This window comes from Nyctibius grandis, chromosome 4 (assembly GCF_013368605.1).
Source record: "Nyctibius grandis isolate bNycGra1 chromosome 4, bNycGra1.pri, whole genome shotgun sequence".
NCBI lineage: Eukaryota > Metazoa > Chordata > Aves > Nyctibiiformes > Nyctibiidae > Nyctibius > Nyctibius grandis.
This window is the reverse complement of record NC_090661.1, coordinates 47,110,413-47,135,671: the sequence shown is the minus strand read 5'-3', so window position 1 is coordinate 47,135,671 and position 25,259 is coordinate 47,110,413. Positions and strand designations below refer to the sequence as shown.

General features: G+C 41.6%; 1 protein-coding gene across 2 annotated transcripts in view; it reads right to left on the bottom strand.

The window, feature by feature from the left end:
• Positions 1 to 25,259, bottom strand: part of TTLL5 (tubulin tyrosine ligase like 5) — a 149,972-nt gene that overhangs the window by 84,951 nt on the left and 39,762 nt on the right. For both annotated transcript variants that reach the window (XM_068398796.1, XM_068398795.1), the window contains exons 12-21: positions 23,769 to 23,876; positions 14,444 to 14,525; positions 12,900 to 12,961; positions 12,055 to 12,146; positions 8,648 to 8,689; positions 4,208 to 4,321; positions 3,739 to 3,830; positions 3,063 to 3,125; positions 2,089 to 2,127; positions 1,028 to 1,173 (exon numbers count right to left, since the gene is read on the bottom strand). In XM_068398796.1, the coding sequence (XP_068254897.1) occupies positions 1,028 to 1,173; positions 2,089 to 2,127; positions 3,063 to 3,125; positions 3,739 to 3,830; positions 4,208 to 4,321; positions 8,648 to 8,689; positions 12,055 to 12,146; positions 12,900 to 12,961; positions 14,444 to 14,525; positions 23,769 to 23,876 (840 nt within the window). The remainder of the gene's footprint in view (positions 1 to 1,027; positions 1,174 to 2,088; positions 2,128 to 3,062; positions 3,126 to 3,738; positions 3,831 to 4,207; positions 4,322 to 8,647; positions 8,690 to 12,054; positions 12,147 to 12,899; positions 12,962 to 14,443; positions 14,526 to 23,768; positions 23,877 to 25,259) is intronic.

The following is a 25,259-nucleotide window of genomic DNA, read 5'->3' as shown; positions in this document are numbered from 1 at the left end:
AAGAAATTACCTACGCTGGTTAAGAAAAAAAGAAGTGGGGAGGATTGTCCTGCTATTTATATGCTTTGGTTTACTTCTGAACTCTTTTCTGCTAGAAAGACAGAACACCATCCTTTTAGAATAGCATCTTAAATATCACTGTTCTTTATTACTCTTTCTGTCTTTCTGCATGTGTATCAAACAGTTCAGAAGTCCATTTTCCCAATATCAGACAAAACAGACCAAGATTCTTGTCTTAACTTTACAAATGAAAAAAAATTTTTAAAAAAATCATAGAAACAAAGGCATTTTGCCATATTTTAACCTGACTCTTACATATATACTGACATATATATACACTCATACTTGACATATATACTCATTTTTTGTATTTTTGTGTGTCAGAAAAAACAAAGCTACAAAATCTATATTCCACATGTGCCAACAAAGATCACATACCTTAACATAGCACCAACAATCATTTTATAATACACAATCTCTCCCACTGCAGTCAGTATCACTTAGCTACTAGAAAGAGTTTAGATAGTGGCTTCAGGAACAGCCACTTCTAAGGATCATTCTTCTCTGTACCCTTTTAAGTTTTTCCCACATCAGCTTGGGTAAGAAGGATTTGTCTCTTCCTAACAGCTTAAGAGTCACTGCTGTGTAGGACAACCAGCCTGGAAGGTCCCAAGTTCTCATCTTTCTCTGAAAAGCTGGAGGACTATAGAGGCACACATACTGTTGCATTCTGGTACCCCAAATGCCACCACAAGCTCATCTTCAAGAAAATATTGACTACCTTTAGTCACATACATGGGGATGTGGAATGGTGGGAATATATTCTAGGCACTAAGGCGGCAGGAAGCTCAGAAGAGGAATGAAGTGAAAACTATTAACACTTGAAATGAAAACTTCACTTCAACCTGTGAATCCCTTTAGGGACTACAAAGGACAGAACAACCCCATTCATACACATTTCAAGTGAAAAAGTCCTTGCTTGCTTGTTTTTGACTAGCTTCTCATCTAAGACTCTAGCCATGCATACCTGATGATCTTGTCCGTGCTGCTCTAGCCTTGCCATGACATCGTCGGCGCTTCCGTAACTCCAGTGAAACAAGCTTTCTCTCATAAAAGAGAGCATGAGAGTCTACAGCTTCCAGCCTCATATCCAGCCTTCCATTAAGACCTGCTCTGGGAAGCATAATACAGAGACATCCTCAGTCTCCCTTTATATTTCTCTCCCTGATGATACAAGAGACTTAGTAGATTAAATTTCTTCAAGAAACAGTTTTCCTAACACAGGGAAGAAATATTTATGATCAGTTTAACTTTGCTCTATTTAAAGCCTGCAAATGTTTGAAGGGAGTCTTGCAAGTACTTTACAGAATATCATCTCTCAAAGCCCCAGAACGCCCTTATCTACTGTCATGCTTTCATGACTGAGCAGCATCTGTCCATCATCATGCAGCAGCTCAAGGCACAATAGGGAAAACTTAATTGCAAGAGCACAAAACAATGGAGGGGAGTGGGAAGAGACCACGTGGAGATGAGTCCAGTCTTCTGAACTTTTTATGTAGCCAGCTTGTTCTTTACTGTTTGGTCAGAGAGAAGAATTTCAACATAATCTAAGTGAAAAATGACAACCTTTCTACAAGTTCTGCCTAAACCAAGGGAGAAGCAGCCCTGCCAGATTCCTTAAGGAAGACAAACGTAACTTTCTGCCAGTGCACAAAGATTCAGCAAAGTGCTCTTTATGATGTAAGTAGGAACATCCACAGAAAATTCCTGTTGCTCCACTTATCTTTTAGATCTAGCAAAGTGAACATATGGGTATACGAAGTCCAAATCCCTTACGCATTACAGGATCTTTCGAGAGAGTGCAATGATGAGACTTATCAATATGGTAGGAATGCCAAAGTAGGAAGCCTAACTTAAGCTCTCCACATGCTGCTATACTCTGCTCACTGTATTTACTTTTCTAAAATTAGTTTGACAGATTTCAGGTAGAAAAGGTGTTGACCCAGGACTTGGAAGATGAAGCTGTGGAAACCTAAATTTAGAATAAATTCTACAAAGCACAAACTATTCAATTAAGAAGCCATTTACCGGGATCTCCCAGAGATGAAGTCTCCTTTCATCTTGCTCCTACAAAGGGAAAAATGGCAAAAATTACCTTCCATTCTGGATAATCAACTGGACTAAAAAGACTACAAAGTCTTTCATATGTACAATGAAAAGGTCAAATTTACAGAATTCCTTGTGAGTTTTATCTTAAAGGAGAAAAAAAAAGGCTCCAAAAAAGGAAATCTGAGCAGCTGTTCTACAATTGATGCTTGCACCTGTCTGGCTTAAATTGGATAAGCTGTCATTCGGAGCTACCCTCTAGACACATCCCTGAAAGTACACAGCAAAAAAAATATATTGTACAGTGCCAATGCCAGAAGAGCTTCTGTAAATATTGTCTCCCCAATCAGCAACCTTATCCTTACTCTGTAGTTACTTTATTGTGGATCTCAAATTTGGATAAGAAAACCCATTGAGAAGGACGGGTGTTAAACATACAATGAAAGATATTGCATACAACTCTCAACGGAAGCCAGCTAGCAGCACAAACTGTCATTTCCACCCAAGCACAACCCAGAGAAAGAGATAAAAAATCATGCTTGCACAGGTCAAGAGACAGGGATACTACACCTTTGGAGTAAATTTCAGTGCTTACTTTATATGAGGACAAGCTCTAATGTGACTTTAAATTTGAAAAAAAAGGTAAGCAAGGACCACCTATAAACCCTTCACAGAGAAACCTAGCTGCTTGAAGGTGTTTCATGTCTATAGTCATCTTTTTACTCCAACGACTCCCCTGCCTTTTGTGTATTGTCCTTTTTGCCCTTGGATTCAGAAGCACAACGCAAAAATGTGCAAAACCTCCACAATCACTGGCATGCTAGAGAAGAAACGTGCAACTATTACCACCCCTGTAAATCACAGACTGGTGTTTATAACATTAGGTAAGTGAGGAATCAATCTTTTTCATGCTCTTTGTGCCCTTTGCCTCCCCCCCAAATAGAAAAGCTTTCTACCTGTCCTGAAACAGACGTGTAGCCAGCATGTAGTTCATTGATGTCTTGTGCTCTAAAAAGGATCTAGAAAAACAAAATACAGGATGTATTAAGATAGAGTTCAATACAATGAAAAGCAGCATAATACAGAAATAAATGATCTATAAAAAACATCCTAGAAGTGGATTGAGACAATATGCTGTACCATAACAGAAAAGAGGAAAGGAGAGCTATCACTTCTCAGCTGAAGTTCCTGGTGAGGCAAGAAACACAGAGAAACATTACTGACTGGGAAAAAAAATGAGAAAAGCATAATATAGCGTAATTCACAGGATGACTCCTATATTGTGTTTGTGGTTTAATGACAGAGTACACGGTATGTGCAACTCTAGTATGTAAAAGCAGATACCAGGAATGGATTATCTGAAGTGAAGACGTTTTTATTCTGACAGAAAAGCAACATCAGAAACAATGCTTGATAGTCTTTCATGAGGTGCAGTTAGGCAAAGCAGCAGCAGTTAAAAACAAGGGATCAGAAAAAAGCATCCTCAACACTAAAATAAATTCTACCAAAACCCTCAGTATGTGCTTTTCTGATTGCTAAGCTGGTTGATCTACATATACCTAATACAGAATATCCCACGAACACAGAGCATCAGTGCAACACTGAGCCATCCTGTTGGATTCTTATTCTTACCCATAAAGGTCCCATGTTAATGGGGTAGGGAATATCCGGATGAAGCCTCCTCGCCGTTCATTCTCCTCTCTCACTCGATGAAGAACTTTTATCTTGGAATAAAAACAGAAAAAAAATAGCTAACAAAATAGATAAAATGAAAAAAGAACCCTGGAAAAATCTCTGAGTTTCAGAGGACAAGACTGTTACTGCAGTCCTGGGAGTGGGCTGGGTACATATGATATCCTTAAGCAATTTTATCTTGCATTTAAATTCTGAAGGAGTCTATCACTGCTTGGAACACATATATATGCCTGGCATGACTGAGGGCAAGGGCAGTACCAGCAGTAAAACTCAGCAGTTCTGTTTCAAAAATCATACTTCTTCTGTCATGTTTTTCATACACATGCACTTGCTCTTTGCTGAGCAAATAACCCCACATATTGCATGAAAGCCAAGGTAAATAAAAGATATTTAATAGCCTACTTACCTCCTCCATGGAGAGACCTAGCACAGAGCTGCCTTGCCTTCCTGTTGCTTTTTCCCCGCCTGAGGGCATCGGGTTTTTAATTTCAATATCACTGGCAGACAGAGGACGGGTACGCTGTAGAGACAGTGTGAAGGCAGATGTTTCTCTCTCAACTTACTTTAAAAAAAAGTTACATTCAAATTCCAGGACCCCATTCACAGCAGAATCTACACTCCAGAGTACTATAGCAAGAATTCACAATTCCACACTCTAGCTGTTGAAGAGCCCACACTCCAGCGGGCACTAAGTGTGAGTATTCACATTTCTAGCTTTTAGCACAGCAGGACTCACAATTCAGGCATCAGTGCCAGTATTTACACCCCTGGCCGCTTCTGGAAAAACAGGAGACATACCCAAAAACACTAAAGCCAGAATTTCATACAGAAAAATCCTCACCCAAGGGGTACCAGAGCCAGCAATCACACTCACAAGCCTCAGATACACTTGGTTTCACACCTCGGTGGTACCAGAACCATGATTCCTGTTCCAGTTGTGTTGCTGCACTAGAAGAACAGAACTGTAATTCACCGATGAGATAAAGTTACAGGGAAAAAGTGAAAAATTCAGGTCACCGCTTATTATTCTATTGTTACTATACTGCTGGATCTCAACTTGCTACTTCTCAAACTTAACAGAGATCACAGAATCACAGAATCGTTTTGGTTGGAAAGGACCTTTAAGATCATCGAGTCCAACCATTAACCTAACTCTACCAAGTCAACCACTAAACCATGTCCCTAAGCACCACATCTACACGTCTTTTAAATACCTCCAGCGATCGTGACTCAACCACTTCTCTGGGCAGCCTGTTCCACTCCTTGATAACCCCTTCCATGAAGAAATTTTTCCTAATATCTATTCTAAACCTCCCCTGGCACAACTTGAGGCTGCTTCCTCTCATTCTATTGCTTGTTACCTGGGAGAAGAGACTAACACCCTCCTCGCTACAACCTCCTTTCAGGTACTTGTAGACAGCAAAAAGGTCTCCCCAAGCCTCCTTTTCTCCAGGCTAAACAACTCCAGTTCCCTCAGCCGCTCCTCATAAGACTTGTTCTCCAAACCCTTCACCAGCTTCGTTGCCCTTCTTTGGACTCTCTCCAGCACCTCAATGTCTTTCTTGTAGTGAGGGGCCCAAAACTGAACACAGTATTCGAGGTGCAGCCTCATCAGTGATGAGTACAGAGGGACGATCACTTCCCTTGCCCTGCTGGCCACACTATTTCTGATACAAGCCAGGATGCTGTTGGCCTTCTTGGCCACCTGGGCACACTGCTGGCTCCTATTCAGTCAGTCATTGACCAACACCCCCAGGTCCTTTTCCACCAGGCAGCTTTCCAGCCGCTCTTCCCCAAGCCGGTAGCGGTGCATGGGGTTGTTGTGCCCCAAGTGCAGGACCCAACACTTGGCCTTGTTGAACCTCATACAGTTAGCCTCAGCCCATCGATCCAACCTATCGAGATCTCTCTGCAGAGCCTTCCTACCCTCCAGCAGATCAACACTCCCACCTAACCTGGTGTCATCTGCGAACTTACTGAGGGTGCACTCGATCCCCTCGTCCAGTTCATTGATAAAGATATTGAACAGAACTAGCCCCAGTACTGAGCCCTGGGGAACACCACTTGTGACCTGCCACCAACTGGATTTAACTCCATTCACCACAACTCTTTGGGCCCGGCCATCCAGCCAGTTTTTTTACCCAGTGAAGTGCATGCCCGTCCAAGCCATGAGCAGACAGTTTCTCCAGGAGAATGCTGTAGGAGACTGTGTCAAAGGCTTTACTAAACTCCAGGTAGACAACATCCACAGCCTTTCCCTCATCCAGTAAGCAGGTCATCTTGTCATAGAAGGAGATCAGGTTAGTCAAGCAGGACCTGCCTTTCATAAACCCATGCTGACTGGGTCTTGATCTTGTATATGTACGTAGATACATCATGCAAATTTGCATACATATGCAAACTAAAAATATAAGAAAAGAAATAATTTGCAGACAGTCTCTCCAAGATCATTCTTAAATTGCTGGGCAGTCCTGATCAATTCTAACAAAGGACAGGAATTCAAAGTGTCTTCAAATTAGTAGGATTATAAAATCTTAAAACCCCAGCAAGAATGAAATCTTTGAACATGTTCTCAAGTACATTTTAGCTGGTCTTAGGCCCAGTTCAGATAAACTACCTCTGTGAAAATAGCATTAAAAGAGTCTAGCTGAGAAGGTCTCATGCCTTTATACAAAATTCAAATCTTCTTTTAGCATTATGCTGAGCAAAGAATGGACAGAGAGCCCCTTTAATCTAGAAAGAAGAGAAAAATATGACAGAAACCTTAAACTGGATAAGCCCAGGGGACTATCCCACACTGCTCAGATACAAATAAAACTCATGGCAAAATCAGATTGTATCTTTATTTGTAAGTACTATTGGAATTGAATTCCATTCTCTGTTTCATTAGAAATTGCAAGCAGCTATTCAGAATCTGCAGATGAAGCAACTGCAAAAGCAACAGGCGTTGCACTAGAACGGGTTACACTGCAGAAATCAGCACAGAAAGATCCAAAGACAAAACAGACATAGCAGGTGCCAGCTGAAACACTCTTGCTAAGCCTAATGAAAACTGATTAAATAAAACAAGAGAAAACGAGACAATCTGGATGAGAAGGTAGGAGGCAAACATTTGCAGAAGAAATGAAAATGTCAGTAGTTAAAACAGGTTTGCTTGATGCTGTAGATGGCATTAAGTTGAAAGGCTTTTAGTCCTTCTTCCTAAGCTTTCCTCCATTTCAAAAGCACAGCTCCACAACTTTGCATAGTAACTTCCTCTAAAATCTCTGCTAGGTAACCTCCTCTTAAAAACATTTCCTGACACTACCATAACAATCATCATGTGAGAACTGCAGCTCAAAGAGAATGTTACAGGAAATTTTTCATCCTATCAGATGATCGCCTTTACTAAGGAAATATTTCAATGAAATCATCGCCATTGTCTCAATACAATGGAGATTATTTCAATGATTATAAACAGAAAATGTATGCCTACGTATTGGCAGCGTATTGGCTCCTACCTGAGAACAAACTACACTACGTCAAAATGCTAGAGAAAAACTCTAACTTTACTGAACTTCCTGCACAAACACTTTTTTCAGTGTTTCACTGCAGAATTCTCTCTGCGTGTAGCATAGAAATATCTCCAACTTCACAAAGATTTGGTTTCCTCTTTGACCCAGTTTATCTTTAAAAGTATAGATAAATCCAACCACTTTGTTTTATCTCCAAATTCTGCAAGCATTTCTGGTTCCCACATCATGATTCTAATTATACTAAGCACTGACAGCAGTTGGCACAAAGATCCTTCCTATTCTCTATGAAACCTCAGTATTCAATATGAGACTTTTCTCTTAGCCTCAGCTCAACTTACACAGAATGACATAAATGGCAGCGCATAGAATGAATTAGGTTCTCAAGACGATGCCATCTGTCCTACTTCCCTTCCTGCTGGGAAACCTCAAAAAAATTAAAATAATCACCATTATGTTCGTGAAGAAAGCCCAGCAGCAAAATAATGTCTACCGTGTGCCCACACAGCCAGGTGCTTAGAATTGTAAATTAACACTGATTTGTCCATATGGCTTGGAAGGACGGTGCCAAATATGACACTTAGAAAGGTGGATCAGTCTGACTTACACTAACAATAGTTCTACATTTTTCCATCATCTTTAAGAAATCCTTCTTATCTCGGTATCTATTTTGACCCAGTTCACTCTAAAAATTTTCCCATTTCCTTCAGATGACTGTCTCATAGAAAATAATTACTTCTCTTATGGGGCCACCTGAATTTTCTCAATACAGATTCACCTAGGCTATCCTTTTCATTCAGACTTATTCCATCCCCTGAAATACACATGACAAAAATTCCCCCTCTATTTTGGTGTCACGCTCCTATTTGCTGCTGCTTTCACCAGATATTCCTTTGGTTTTGCACCTTCCTTTTCAATAACCTACCAAATCCAGAACACTGTGCTGCCACTGTCTTCATCATTTGATGAAGATACAGTGACAACTGTATCTTTAAACACCTATATCCAATTTCTTTAAAATGCAGTTCAGAAATACTCGTAGGCTTAAAAACTTTGAGGTATTTGACCCAGCTAACCTTGACTCTCAGCACGCATCACCTTCTCTTTTTTTAAACTGCTAGAACTGATGTAAATGTTTTTCCAACCTTTGCTTTTGCCACATGGAAACGTATGCCAGTAACTATCCATCTTCTCCATTCTTGTTGACACTCCCCCCCGACCAGGCTACTTAGCTGCAAAATATATTTTGGGACCAATTGCACCAAAAGTATTGTAGAAGGTAACATTTGAAATTGCATCCCTTATATTGGTGAAGGGAGCTGAGGGGTACTTACCAATCTGGTGTTTGCTGTTTGCGACTGCGCAGACACAGGACGCTGCAAGAGACACACAAAGAGAATAAAAGCCTCGTGTCTCCAAGACAGTATCACCCCTGCCCGAGTTGCAGAGGAGTGGTGAGTACTCTAAAGCAGAAGGGTATAACTAAAGCCCAGAGATATAGCTAACAGCTTCTATCATCTCAGTTCAGATCTTCCTCATATCCTCCACAAATATATTCCAAATGCTGCACTAATCCTAACCTCAGATGTGCTCAACTGTGGAGCACATCTGGACATGCACATAATTTTCAAAAGCACACAGAAAAAAGTTCTGCAGAATGGATGAATGACCTCAACTCTCATGACCAGAATTCTTATTTTTGTAAGATAAGAGTTATCCAGAGGAAAATATTTAACAGCTATGTATTAGGGAGAAACAGATGCTGTCAAGTAGAATTGTTCATAGAACAGAGAGGATAAAAAAGAATAGTAAAAATCCTGAAATTCCAGAAGCCGTTTCATTTAAATATCTCAACAATATTTCAGTTCTTGTGGAGAAACAAGATGCTATTTAACATTCCAAAACAGGTGTAGAAACATCAGCAGAAAGTCAAAAATTACCCTGTATTACTTATCTGGCATCAGGCCTACAAGCAAGACCAGTTTAATGGCAGAGGTAGGTTCAAAAGAAAAGTATTCTCATAGGAGCTTAGATTTTTCTTGCCTCCGGTGGTTTTTGGGCTGCCTTCCTCCTATCCAATGCCCAAGAAGAGCAAATGGTGTAAGAAAGGGTTCTCAAATCTATCATTTCTAGCTATACTACTGCCAAGTTCTTCTCTACAATTGGTCTATACAAAACAGGTCAACGTCCTTTTCACAGAATCACAGAATTAATCAGGTTGGAAGAGACCTCTGGGATCATCGAGTCCAACCATTGCCCTGACACCACCATGTCAACTAGTCAACTAGACCATGGCACTAAGTGCCATGTCCAGTCTTTTCTTAAACACATCCAGAGATGGTGACTCCACCACCTCCCTGGGCAGCCCGTTCCAATGTCTAATAAGTAGGCCCGGTGCCATGAAAGCCACCCCGTGGTCAAAGAACCCAAAATCCCACCTACGGCACCAGTCTCTTAGCCACATATTAATCTGTTGGACTTTCATAGTCCTTTCCCTATTTTCACCTAACACCGAAGGAATTGAGGAGAATATAACCTGTGCACCTAGCCCCTTCACCAAACGCCCCAGGGCCCTGAAGTCCCTTTTGATTGCCCTGGGACTTCTCCCTTCAATCTCATCCCTACCTACCTGGAATACTAATAGTGGGTAGTAGTCAGAAGGCCTCACCAGTTCAGGAAGCCTCCTGGCTACATCCCTTACCGGAGCCCCAGGGAGGCAGCAGACTTCCCTGTGAGTTGGGTCTGGCCTGCATATGGGGCCCTCCGTTCCCCTTAGCAGGAAGTCACCTACAACAATTACTTTTCTCCTTTTTGGAGCTGGTTGCAACCCTTCTAGTTGGTTGCTTCTGTTTACGTAGCCCCTTAGAAGGTCCTTTACCTAGATTTGTGTCTTCCTGACGCTCAGGAAGACGCTCAGGCTCCAGCACCTCATACTTATTCTTCAGGGGAACGTGGGGAGGGGAGGAAGGCCGGGATGGGATTCGCCTACCACCCCGAGCAGGGACCTGCCTCCATTCCCCTCCATGATTTATTGCTTACAATTAATTTAAAGAGCTCAAATCCAAATCAACAATAAATAAGTCACAAAGGAAGCAGCTAGATTTTTCATTTCCCTCAGGGGAGAAATGCTCAGAGTCAAACCAAAGAAACTGCACAAGGAACTTGCAGCAGTCCAGTCTGGTGAAACTCAGAAAACAGAATAACTCTCTCAGGACCAAGAATGCTGGTATCAGCATTTCTTTCCAAAGAACCAACTTGTACAAATATTTAAAGATGGCCTATGTGAATGATCAAAACTGAAGACATCACAAAGGAGTTAAGAAAAACAAAAGAGGTTCAAAGTACCCTTTGCAACTGAGAATGGAAACAGAAGTATCAAAGATCCAACAATCTGAGATAAAATGCATTCAGTAAAGAGCAGGCCAAAACATTCTTGAACCATGGAAAGATCTAGACACCTATTTAGCCATGGGATTTTCATTTAGGTACTTAAGAAAAACATGCTATAAAACTATCAGTGGATTAGAAACCTGTTCCTGGTAAATATAGGTATGGGGGACACCTGTCCCAAAAGATAAGTTAAATACATCTCATAACCACTGTTCTGTCATATGAATCTTTGCACGTTTCAACTGGCCAGGCTTTACACCTATTTGTGTTTTTTTAAGCAAAATATATCTATAAGTTTAAAGCCTCCTTAAAATTCAATGCTTCCTAACAGCTCAATTTTTCTGAGACTGTCTTGTATATTTTTTTTCACATAGAAGATGTCAAATCATCAGGATCTGATCACATTACTCTAAGAGAAAAGGTTACTTTTTCCAGAATGGTTCCTAATTTATCTGACGTACCTTTTGTCTGCCACAAAGAGCACCTTTACAGTCAGAGCAATATGTATGAAACCCTATCTATTAAATTGGCCTTAGAAGCTTTGGACTCAGCCACACATCCTATAGATATTCAAATCTCACCTCACCAGCTATTCACCTCTCTCCCAGTGACTCAAGACTCCAAGTCTTACAAGAAGCAAAATGTTGCAATTTCTGTGAGTTTTCCCTATGCCAAAATGGACAGTTTATTGGTACTCTGTCACTGAGCAAAAGTGACTTTTCATTTCCTAATTGAACTTGAGCTACACAGCCATGTTGCATATTCATCACAGGAACATATGCATCAGCTGCAGAGAGCGTCAGGATACACAGTTTGCCTATTTGCCGGAGGAAAAATGCATTTGAAAGTCCAAATGACATAGGGGATACCCCTGCCTTTTGTGAGTGCTCCACTTCCACAGATATTTATGGAAACCATCTGTAGCCAAAAGGAGATAGAGAATAACTGCCCTTCAGCATTACAGTGCTAAGAAAGCACCATCTCAGCAGAAAAGGTAATGGACAATCACAGCAAGACACATGAGGCCTCAGTCCAAGGATCCACAGGAAAGCAAGTGAGAGATTCCAGGAGTGAATGGGAAAGAAGCCTTAAATTTCAAATGCAAAAAGCTCTTTCTGCCTAGAAGGAGGTCTTGGAGACATTCATAAAGCTCTAGGGTTCTGGAAGTTTGTTGCCCACAATAAAACAAAAATGGCTGAACAGCCCATAGCTCAGGTGCATCCCCTGAGTCTCTTCTGTAGTTATGCTAGAAATCCAGACAACCTCACGGGCTCTCTCACCTGTGAGCCAAATTCAATGAGAATGACTTTCCTGCTGTCCTCCTCAGCTCTGGCTTGTTGAAGTCACTTACCTGCACCTTCTGGTATGCATTTCTCCTGACAGATTCAGATGAATGATAAATGGCCCGGCTTGACCGCTGGCCTGGATCCTGGCACACGAAGCCTGTGGGCATCAGAAGCCACATGAGAACTTTAACACAGGCAAACCTTGAAATATAAACCTAGCATTCCTGTTAATGATTTCAATCTATACATGACCTTCCTGTCCCTGCCCAAGGACCAAAAAGGATGCTTTTCTTTTTTTATACCTTGCTTTGTTTAATCCCAAACTGTACATCGCATTACATTTTTTGAATAAAACTGGAACCTTGCTTCAAAACCAAGTACTTAAATCAATAAGATGGGTTACTGAACAGCAGCATAGAGATACACTCCGTTTCTTAAATAGCTGAGCAGGCTACCTGATGACGATTCTGCCTCTTTTAGTGTTAGGGGTAAGTTGCATCAAGTAACTGAACGAAGACGTACTAGAGATGCCTAAAAGGTGCTGTGCAGTAGTCAGTCATGCAGCTTTCACAATCATGACTCCAATTCTAACATAGCCTAACCAGAAACCACACATTCAACCTAAAAAATGCATGAATACTGATTCTGAGCACTAAACAGAAGTCACCTTCTAAAGAGTAGTGTCTTCAAATACCCAACTAAGGGCTCTTAATACCACCTAAGCATCACAGACAGCCCGATTATTCTGAAGCTGAAATGTCCACATATAACTTCCCAGTGCTAAATACAGTTGCTCTCCTTAACTAGAGTTGTCCTGTGTTATACTCATCTAATAACATGCAGCTCATAAACCTACCTTTTATTGGTTTTAAATGAGGGAAAGATTGAAGGAGCTTTTTGTTACACTCACCTACAAGAGTGAACATATCTGAGAGCATGCTAGCTTTGATCTTCAGGTCCAAAGGAGCATCGCTATCCCCACATGCAACAGAGGACAAGAAGAATTATTTGTTTTGCATTAAATGAGAGGAATGCATCAATATCCAAGATATCTGCCAATATAGTTTCTTTGTATTGGTCCTTAACACAGACATAATCAACTCGGGAGGAAAACTGGGCAGTTTTCAACACATTGGTAGAGACGAAAGAGCAACAGATTAATCTGTTTATCCTTTTTCACACCTTTAGTTTTCTAATGCAGCAACATATGGCCTTGTTTTAGCTCTGCTTGGCTAGAAATGTTTTCTTTGAATGTATCTATGCTACATTTCATGGAGTGGATAGAGGTTGCTGTCATAGAATTCTTAAAAACCACAATTAGCTATGCCTCTTCCACATAAAAATCATAAAATCCTATGGGTTAGTACTAATGTATTGGAATATATTATTAGGGAAGGTGATAGCTATGAAGAGATCAGACAGTGGGGACAGATGGGAAGCATCCATATTTTATCCAGTGGGGTCAGACAGGCCAAGTTTGATTCCTTGGGAGCAGAGAAATCCGCCATTGTTCTACAGCACAGTGATAGATACCAACAGCTTGGACTAAGAAAATGGCAATCATAAAGCAGAGTAAAGGATGCAGATGTGAGTTAGGATTTTAAGTAGTAAAGGATGCAAATAATTCAGTGTGTACATATAGAAGCACAAACCACAAAATCAGGAAATTAAATGTTGTGGAAACATTCTAGTTGCACCTGAAAACAAAATGGGTACTGTGGAAACTAGGGTTATGAACAGTGTGTGAAAAGCTTTCTATGCAGGATAAAGAAGTTAAAAAAAAAAATTCAAGAGGAAGGTCAGATATGGCTATTCCAGGAACATATAACTTAAAGCTTCTTTATACCATCATAAGTGAAATATTACTCAGCACTACAAAAGCGTATTGTGCATCTGTGCTCCTGTAAAGCTAAAAGGTAGTCCAGAAAACACACATAGCTGGAGATCTCCAAAAATAATTCCTCAAATTTCATTAGAGTATGAGGGTCAACATAAGGGCCAATCTCTTCAGATTTTAGTTAAAGAGAGTACTAGACCAAAAATTTGAGCCCAAGCATATATATACATACTCAAGCATAATGTCTGTACTCTGCTTGGACTCCAAAATCTTAAAGTTTCTACTCAGCCAAGCAGATTGAAACCCCACACAATAGTCTCGAGAGTTTCAAAGTTCATCTACAATGGAAGATTATGAAGTGTTAACAATGATGATGGACTGTGGAGGAGAAATAATTAAAAAGAAAATGGATTCCCAACTGGGTTCTTTCAAAACCTATTGCTGCAGTAAGTTTGTTTATGCAAAGGGAAAAGCAAAGGACTGTCCTCTCTGTCAATCAGCAGTGGAACAAATACTCCGCAGGCATCATGAAATCATGCCCTCCTAGAACCACAAGTTTCAAGGACAACCACCTCTAGCAACAGTCCTAGCCTCATATTAAGCTGGGAATGACTTACCAGGCCAATGATGGGGATAGGTTCACTTCTAACAACCAGGGCTTGAGAGTGTCATCAATAAGGACATCAAAACCATACAGCTCTGAAAACACAGCAGAAACTGTAAATTTACCTTACTGCACCTTTAAACATTCAGGTAAGGTCCAACATCAATCTCTATCAGGTCATTTCTATCTATATAATTTATGTTAAATCCAGTGAACTCTCTAGGGCTGAACAAATAACAACATTCCACAAGTGAGAAATTTCACTTCATTGGAATCAAGATTACATATATTCTGTTTGTGGGGGAAAGAGGGAAGCAGAAAATGAGTCTTCGGAAAGTTATTATATAGAAAAATAAACTCTTTGCTGTCCACAAACTGCAGTTCATGCAGAATTCTACTACTTGTTTTCACATAGAATTGACACAACACAGCAGGTCCAATCTACTTCCTCCATTGGAACCTGGAAACAACAGAACTTCACTCTCCTTTTCACTTTTTAATCCCTATATTCATTGTTCCAGTCAGCTATAGAAAATCTTGCTTCTTTCAAGTATCAGCTTCTTTTCAATTATTCCTGTATGTTTTTCTGTAATATCCCCACGGGAGTATAAGAGTCTTCTCCTCAGCAGCTCCATCTACATGGACGACCTCCCATAACTCTATCTTATTGACAGCTTGCCACTTTGCAGCAAACCACTATAGATGTATTTTTTCCTTAGTTTCTAAAACATTCATAACATATTACATCTGCTAGATGTGTTCTGCTCTACACTGGTCAGATTGAAGCCAGCTTCCCATTCCAAGACTGATTTTACTGTTTCACTCTATACACACGTTCTCTCTAGTTCGGAAAGAGTTGCAAGAAGGATGCTACACAAAGACAACTGTAAATCAGAAGTTGGCGTTAATGCAATTCCCTCTTCCAGCATTAAGAAATACAGTTAATGACCATCAGGGCAGCTCAGGCACATTTTTTCAAAATACCGCAGAACAGGGTATTGGCAGAGAAGAAGCATTTCCATGGAATTAACCAGTTCCCTAGTGCCTGGAGTGAAAGCAGAAGAATTTCTTTGCTATGCTGCTTTCCTTGAATTCTGGCCTTGGCCTTTTGTCGCCTGCCTGAAGTTGATGCTGGCTCCAGGGAGCTGGACTGCTTGACAGGATCTTCCTATGCAGACAGCTGTGTCAGAGCTCATGTAGCTTATAATGGGAAGTTAATGAGCTGTGGGGGGGACTTGGAAGGGGAGGAAATGGCAGCAGAGTGAGTATTGCCTGCTCACTTTTCTAGACTGTGTAGCCAGACATCGAGTGGGAAGCAAAACAGCAGAGAGTTAAGGAGTTGGTTCACTCCAAAGAAATGAGGCTGAATCTCCGTTTGGCAGTCTTGCTCCCCAGACGGGAAAGGCTGCAGTAGAGGGAAAAGGAGGAGGTAGGGATTTTAAGTGTAAACATTAGCAAAGCATATTGACCAGGAGAAACTTCTGATTATTTTAATACATTATTTCAAAATACAGTCTCAGGTTTGGTGAAGACCTGTGACTCTTAATGGCATAGCAAACTCCAGTGGACAGGCAGCTCATGCCTGAGGCAGAGAAGCAGTGAGTGGGCCTGTGGCAGCTGCTGGTCTGCAACCTCACAACCCCAGGCAGGAAGCAAAGCATTTTGTTTTTACTAGCTGCTGCTTCTTTTGCTGCTGGCCATTCCCTCCCTCTGCCCCTCAAAGGACCTTTGCTAGTATGTTGTCTCCTCTGACTTTGTCCTCCTCTCCCACACTTTTCTCCCTTCCAAACCACTTGCTCTTTAAACCTCCCTCTTTCCCACCCAGTTACGCACTTAATCCATCCACTTTTACAAATACATATGGGAAACCTCTTGACCTTAGCTAGCCCTGATCATGCTGCTAGTGCTTTACACTCCTTTCCCTTCTGTCTGCCTTGTTTATTAGGACAGTAAGCTCTTTGGGGTATCCCTGTTGACTCAATTCCATTGTTAAACACAGACATCTAATGCCATCTGCAATGCCTTAGGGTCTCCTAGGAAGAGACCCTGCTGCTCCATAACACCCCAAGTTTCCTGTGTTCTAGGTCATATCTACAACCCCTAGACAGATGTCTCTGCTACGTCAGGGCATCAGGAGCTATGCAATATCCATGTTCTGGCAACAGAATCAAGCCTCACAAGTTCCCAGATAGGGCTTAGCACAAAGAGGTTCTCAAGTCTGCCTGGGATACTAGGGCACAAACAGCAGATAAATTACCTGTGGTTTCAACTATCCTAGAAATATCTCCTTGGCTCTCTTCTGCATTTGGAAAATGCACTACCTAGGTTAAACATAGAAGTATCCTTCTACTGTGAAACTCCACTATGACAACCCACCTTGCACCACTATTGTTATTAAGGGAAGAATAGAAGAAACTAAGATATCAAGTTTCCACAGTGCTTTCCCTTGCTCCCCTCCTCTTCCTATTACAATCCACAAAAATATGTTTCACCCTTGCCATTTGCTAAAGAGACTGGAATTATATCAGGAGGTACCAGTTGTTGCCAAGACTCAGCAGGAACAGCCTGCCTCTCCTGTCCGACCCCCATAGAGAAGTCACTGCTGACTGAGCTTCCCACCCTCCCAAGAGGAGGGCTAGCTTCAGACTAAAGTCTAACAGCAACAGTTCTGCCAGAGATTTTTTTTGCCAATGTCATTATTTAAGAATAATAGGAAGGCTAGAGACATGGTCTCAAGCTTTTTGGTTCTGGTAAACTACCACGTATTCCAAATTTGGCTGATAATCCTGTCAAAGACTGCGCTGGCACTCCCTTTTAGAAAATATCCCCAAAGAATTTGCTATTCTCTGTAAGTCTAGAAACTAAGTCACAAGTGATAGCCTGGTAGCGCAAACAATGTTTTCATGATTTTGCATAGAATGAATAAGCACAATTCCTAGAGGGTCGCTGTAATTCTGGTCTTTGTTTTCAGCTTGTCCACTGGGGAAAAAGCAGCAGCTTTACTGCAAAGTACATATTCTGCAATTGAATGGAGACAAGCTGAGGTTATGAAGGGACACATATACTGAAAAAAAGCTGCATAGTGTGCATTTCTTCTGCTTTTGCAATAAAAATCGATCGCCTCATTTTAAGCAGGAGCATATTCACAGACATTTCTAATGCAAGGAACTACACCTGAGCCACTGAAATTCTAGTCTTCCCTTTTTCCTTCCTACTTTTTCTGTGCTTTATATAAAGATATCCTTATAGACAACGTGTATCAAGGAATTTCAGTTAGAAAAGTTAACTGTGCTACAATTTCATCCAAAGCACCAACCAGCCAGTGCAAGGGAGGAAAACTTGTAAGAGTATAGTGATGAACACACTGCTTTGTTGAAGATATTGCCAAACTTGAGGCTTCAGAGACTACACAGTATTTTGTAAATGAACTCTATCACTTTATCCATCAATGAACTCCATCACTTTATCTAGTGATGGTACAGTACCTGCTTCAACTCTGGTAGAGCACATCTTAACAGCTATGAGGACATGAACAAATCTACATCTTGGGGGCTATCACAGTCAGGTCCCAAATCATTCCTGTTACTCTACAGAAGGCCAGCATAACAGTTTAGGCTTTGATAAGCAAAAGGCCACACTGTGTCATATCAAGTAGTAGAATAGAAGCCTCTACTCTAGACACCAAAGGCTTTGGGGAAAATACTGGTGCTGTAGTCTTGTGCAGGAATTTGCCTTGCACTCCAACAGTTTAACTCCCTTTTTTAGAGAACTTTATTTTAACAGAGAAAAGCATTGTCTCTCAGTGTTATTACAGGAAAGGATCCAACAAGAGGGGACAGAATTATTCCACATGTTGGTGTTCTTGTCTGCTTCACAAGATGCAGCCTGCACCTGCCAGAGTTTGTCATACTAGCTTGGGCAAATGTGTAATTACCTCACTTAGAGGCACTTTCTCCACAATAGGTAACCAGAGAAAGTCCATCACTTATGACTTCTCAACCTTTTTTCCTTCTACTGAAGCCTGAAGGACACTTAGTCACATTCACAATAAAAGTCTTCAGAAGTGGATTAATTTCAGGATGCCTACATAGAATCATAGAATATCTTGAGCTGGAAGGGACTTGTAAAAATCATTGAGTCCAACTCCCTGCTCCTTGCAGGACTACCTAAACCTAAATCATATGACTAAGAGCGTCATCCAGATGCTCCTTGAACTCTGACAGGGTTGGTGCTGTGACCACTTCGTTGAGGTGCCTGTTTCAGTGACTGACCACCTGCTCAGCGAAGAGCCTTTTCCTAATGTCCAGTCTGAACTTCCCCTGACACAGCTTCATTCCATTTCCTCGTGTCCTATCGCTGGTCACCAGAGAGAGATTAGCACCTCCTCATCTGCTGCCTGCCTTGAGGAAGCTGTAGACTGCGATGCGATCACCCCTCAGTCTTCTCCTCTCCAAGCTGAACAAGCCAAGTGATCTCAGCCGCTCCTCGTAAGTCTTGCCCTCAATACTTTTCATCATCTTGGTTGCCCTCCTTCTACACAAACCACTACTTTCTTTGGTGAAGTGAAGATTACAGTTGGGCTCATCACCTATACCAAAATCAGACTCAGAATCATCCTTCTGCTCCAGTCAGAAAAGCTAATACGGCCATCTTCAAGGCTAACATCAAAGAACAGGAGTCTTGGTGCAAATTGGGCTGCCTTTATAATCCTAATCTTACAGGGTAAATAAATTATCACCCATGAAGGAGAAAGTTCTTCAACCTAGTGTGCGAGATCATAGTGAGTGAAGAGATTGACATTCTAATAACCACCTTTGGACATGACTTAACTTCCCTTATGTCATTGAGGAACAGAAGAGTAGAAACGCTGCTACTTGTTCTTCAACAAACTTAGATGGCCTAATTAAGAAAACGTAGTAGCAGGTAGATCAAAATAGAAGCCAGCTGGCTCCATAGATACATGGGTACGTTAGGTGAAGGAGAAAGAGCATATTTCCTGACATTAGCCCAAGTTCTTCTGATTTCAAGCTCCTAAATTCCAACAACCTTAGCCCCAGGCAAACTGGGAGACAAGAATAACCTGGTGTTCCTCACTTCCATGTTCTCAACTATCTGCTAAAGACCTTAATGTCACTACAAGAACCAATCACCGTACAAGATGCAATGGGAGACAGGGTTGATTCAGACTTTGGTAATACAAATCCACTGATGATAAATTGACAATGCTGGTCATTTATGACTGGTTTTGGAAGAGTTAGTTCTTCCTAGGTCTGTCCCAGCACCCTGCGAAAGAAAACTGGTGCTACCAAGCTGAGAACAGCTTTCCAAAGAAACCAGAGAACTACTGCAGCAACAGGGATTCTGACTCTTTCAGACAAGCTCTGGGTGCTAAATCATCAACAATCAGTTAGGTACCATTTAGAGCTATGAAGTAACAAGTAAGAAAAACAGTGCAGAGCAGCAGACCTCTACTCCTACAGGAGCTATCACTAGAAGACCTGTCCTTTGAAGTCATTTTACCCTTCAGGCTCAGCTGACAGTTTGTTAAATTCTGAAGATATAGTTCTATTGCAAAACTTACCTTGGCACACTGGATCATCGAAAGACCTGTCCTGAAAGGTACAGGGCTCCTGAATCTGACGGTAGCCAGAGGACTCTAAGGACAACCTTTTTCAGATTCCAAATTGCTTTAAAGCCAGTATGTAAAGATGCTAAGACTGACAGTACAGGTATAAAAATAGAATGGATTAAGCTTTGCAAAAAAAAAAATAAGCATAGGGAATACCTGTTCTGCTTTTCCTTGACATGTCATCTATGAAATCAGAAAAAGATATAGGATATGTGTATGGTATATGTAGGGCTGACCTAAGTCTCTAAGCAGGGACTCACCTATACTCATGTCAAGCAAGTCTGCACAGAAATTCCTTAAGAATCTCAAATTGTTAGTGTTCTGCAAAATTCATTGGGGAGCAGGCCAGCACTGTTCAATACTACCAAAGGCTACCATTCCCCCAAACAGGTCAACTGCTACTGCCAAGAAAATTAAATGCTCATGAAGAATAGCAACATAGATGGTTGAGAACTGGTGATTACATACAAATGAAGACTTTTTTAAGCATTTAGCTCCAGGTGAGCACCACTCAAGTAGCACAATAGTTTATTGTTTGCTCTATACCATCTTAATGTATATGTGATTAGAAGTGTAAGCCTGACCAATTCAGCCTTAGGACACAGGAACGGCTAAGTAAGAAACTCATTACTTTGGTGGGATCAACGTGCCTATTATCCTATCCTGCTCTGCCTTCTTGATTGCAGAAGAGCTCAACAGTGTCACCGCTGGGTCGATTAGAGCTGGGAATGAAACAGGGGACTTATATCTATTGCTTCATCAGGCTCATGTTTCAATGAGTACAGAAAACAGTGCTACTCTGGATGCCGGCAAAAATACGTGCTGCACCCATTTGCCTTCATTTCATCCCCTACTAAAACATCACACAGAGAGATTTTTCAGACTGTCTGAAAGCAGGTTTGCCTTTTCTAGCCTACCCAGAAGTGCTTACTCCAGGAGGCAGAACAATGCAGTCTTTAATTGGCATGGGCATGCATATCCCTATCGTACCTCCTGCTCCCACTGAGCTGTCATGTCCCTCAAAGTCAGTGCAAAATCCAGTTTCTCTTAAAGAAGGCTCCAGAGGCAACCAACAACTCAACTGGTGACCAGCTTCAGGACAATGCAGTGGTTCACAGTCCTGCAGCACGCCCTCCTCTAGAGCTATTCGTTAAGACAATTTTTACTTGAAGCTTAATTTTACATGAGGAATTATTAGCTAATCATAAAGAACAAAATAGAGACTTGAGATCGCATTGTTAGTAACAATGCGTGAACAAGGCTGCAACAAAATCATGTAGTACTTACACTACTTTCTGTGATGCGCTTCAGAGGAACAAAACTACTGAGCATCCCAAGTCCTCTGAGAACTGATTACTAGAATGCAGTAAATAGCTCATATGACATGGCCAAAAGGGGACTCACTACAATCTTTCCACAAATTGTGAGCAGCACTCTGCTTTGACATTAGAAAGAATCATCCTGACCTACCACTCTCACTTTCTAGGCAAGCACGGGTAGCTAGAACCATACACACCGTCTCACAAGTCTTATTTTAGAACATGAAGAAGCCATGAAGTCTCTTCCCTTAAATCTAGAAAACAAGTATATTATATAAAAAAAAACATTTACTTTGGAAAGGAATGAAGGACCATTCCATTCTAACAGTGCTAAACTCTTAGAGAAATAAAGTGGGCAACCTAATCTAGACAAATAAGTACTTGTGATTTAATTTTTAGCAAGAAGGTGGCAATTCTGCTGGACTCCTATTCCCTAAAAGAGCATTACAAAGACTGGAGTAGAAAACACATTAAATTAGTCATATTTTTCTAGAAGCTTTCCAAACAAGGCCTACCTCTGTCTCTGAATCTCAGCTATAGGTTTCTTTAGTCTGAGATACTTTTCAAATGATCAGTCTTTCCCAAGACACACATGCAGTTTCATTGTTCACAGCCCAGAATGAAAGAAAAGGCTCTTGGGAGCCTCTGCATGCTGCCTCAAAATCTTCATTCCCAGTTTTCTCCCTCATGTTAACAGCTATGAACTCAGCCATTCTGAACATTTCCAGCTAGAAAAACTGCCTTTTTTACAACAGGGTTAGAAGTGGCACAAGCAAAGAATGTCAGAACAAGACACATGGGTGAACAATGATCCATAAAGCATGACAAGGGCAGTTCAAATCCTTGGGACAAGGACCACCACTTAATTGTGGGGGAAGGTGGCAGAACGTACTGAGCTCTGGAAATGCCTCAGGCTCCCTAGGGAAGCAGTATGGCTCCTACTTAAGCTCTTTTTCCTGGGAAGCTCTTAATTTATGTTTACACTGAAATAAATGGAACAAAACAGTTTATTTGTGGGGGAGCATCTGAGAGGGTGGTTAGTGCAGCCCTGGGGAGGCAGCAGGAAGTGGGATAACCTCAGAGCCAGGCCCAGCAGAAAGTACATGAGGAACATTAGTTTCCACGTACGCAGCTCAGAGGAATCTAGAGACACAACTGAGGGAGGAAAAGGGAGAAGCAAAAAAAGAGGCAGTTACAGTTTTTTGGTGAGCGTTTTTGTCGTTTTTGTTGTGGTTTTTTTTTTTTTTGATTCAGTTGTTGATATTTCTGGAGTAGCTGATGAACTGCTACTTCACTAAAACTATTATCTAACTCAAATCCCCATGTACGCCAAGGTTCTCCAACTTCGAACAAAGGCATCAGTCAGTCAGGAGAAGCTAAGGCCAGAGAGGTAGCTAGTTTGGCATGTAACCAAACAACATATCAGCCATGGCTCCTCCTTGATTCTTGACTGTCTCGTCACCCCCAAATATCCAAAGGTGACAGCTTTTATGTGAAGAGTGTTGAAAGCTGCAGAATTGTCAATAGCCAAGTGCAATGCAAGCACCACACAACTGAAATTACCAGTCACAGCCAGTTTAAGTCCCAATACCTAACGAGAGGATAGCTTAAGCCAAGCCTGGTCTTTGGTTTAAGCACTGGCTGAGACTAATTCTAGACTCATTCCCCCCGCTCTGAGACTCCATCTTCGTGTGCGTATCCAAAGGGCGGCTAAGAGCAGGGGGAGGCCTCTTTAGGGAAGGTTGGGAAGCAGCCACTGGAAAGTGGGAGAAGGCACACTGTGGTACCAGCCGCTGCTTTCTGGACCTCGTCCCAGCATCTGCTGCCAGCGAGTTCTCAAATCCCTTTGCCAGCACGTAGTTCTGCATGCAGCTTCTGCCAGAAACAGGCTTAGACGCCACCACGCGGTACTCTCACACAAGCACAAGCCCAGAAGCATTACCACCACCGTCATTCCAGGCACTGCATTACACATTCCTCCATAGTCACCAGATGCATGTAGGACAATAATTCAGAACTACATTGGGCTAGATAGCTCAAGAGAAAATATTAAATGCTCTAAAGGGATGTTTAATCATCCACAGCCATCCTTTGCAAGGGCACTAGTGGGTCAGGAACTTCAACTTTCCAGCACTTCCTGAGTTCCCTTTCAAGTCCCTTTTCATCATCCCATTTTCTAGCATGAGATTCTGATGAATGACACTGGCACAGGGGCAACTGTGATTCAACGTCCCCTGCCCTCACAGAGGCCTATACTGAGAAAAAAAAAAACACAAACAGTATCCGGCTTCCTTGCAATAGGGAATGCAGGTTCCTCTGCAGCATCAGAAAGCTGTAAGTTTCAAACAGTACTCAAGAGCCAACAAACAAATATACCCCCAGCGCCTTACCAAAGCAGCTGCCACGATGTGAAAGAAAAGTTTTACAAGCTGTGGCAATGGCCAGCTCGGCAGAAACTACAGTCTTGATAATCAGGTCCTCCACGCTGGCCATCAGTGCTGCAAGGAGGGGAAGAGAAAAAAAAAAAGGAAAAGTAGATTGTGAAGTAGCACACAATATCTAGAAAAGCATGAAAATATGCATATGGACAGATACCTTTGTGAATCAAGGCACGTGATAGCCTATGGATGACAGAGCGATGATGTTTGGAAATCCATGCAAGCATAAGTACATAGATACATGCATAAGTAATTCTAGTGCAAAAATACTCACAAATGAGAATGATTAAAGTGAGTATACATACAGTGCAAGTAAGCAGAAACATGTGGCAAGCACATCAGCACAAATCAGCTGGAGTCTGATCACCACCCACTCAGAGTATTAGGAAGGATTAAACAAGAGTGGGTTAGTGAGATAAGCCCTTAAACTACAGAGAACAAGTCATAGCCACTGAGATACAAAAATTTTTCTTGTGGACTTTTACAAGATAACTGTTCTGTGATGTTGCACCTTCCTCTAAAGCAGCTGTTCCCATACCATGATTCACAAATCATTTCAAAATTATATGACTGGTGATAGCTCCCAGTCCCGCTGACCTATAGATAATCTGCAGTTTCAGTAAGGAAGTTCTCTCCAACTCCTGTATGAGCCTGTAAACAGAGCTCAGGAACAGGAATCTGAGCTGACAGAGGGAGCAAAAAGCAAGAAAAGATGCACGTTAGATGCAGACCTGGATTCTACACTGGGCTTGGGATGAGTCATGCAATAGAAAGCACACCACACTTAGTTTCTGTTTTCAAGGACAAGCAATAGAGAAGTGAGAGGAGGAGTGAATGAAAAAACACTGGAGTCCTAATCTGAAAAGTTAGTAGGGATGATAGGAAGCCTTCCCCATCCCTCAAAGTGAGCACAAGCAAACACATAACACCTCCAACAAACCCACACAGACATTTGGTAATCCCTGTCCCAAAGAACGTTTAGCACAAACCACTTGACTAGAGTTCGATTTAGGCTTACAATTACTATTTCTCATGTTCAGATGATGACATGCAGGGACCTGAATAATTACAGAGGAGCATGCAAGCAAATTCAGACACGAACTTCTGTGCCAGAAGACGACTAAGTGGAAGCAACACAGCACGGAATGTCTAAGGGCACACAGACATCCCAGAGCACAAAAATCTTGCCAGGCCAGCACTTCCAGCCAGCATTCTGCCTCTCTATGACCAGAACCAGATGCATCAGAGAAAGGTGCAAGAAGCCTTGTAATGTATAGTTAGAGAAACCTGCTTGCATGGCTCAGCAGTTTACTTAATAGTTAAGTGTGCATGTTTTATACTTTAGGTTGGAGTGGGGTGTGGAAATGTATCAATATAAGTAACCATGTGTACACACCTTACTGAAAACATATGGTGCAAGTGACTGGACAGCCATGCACACAT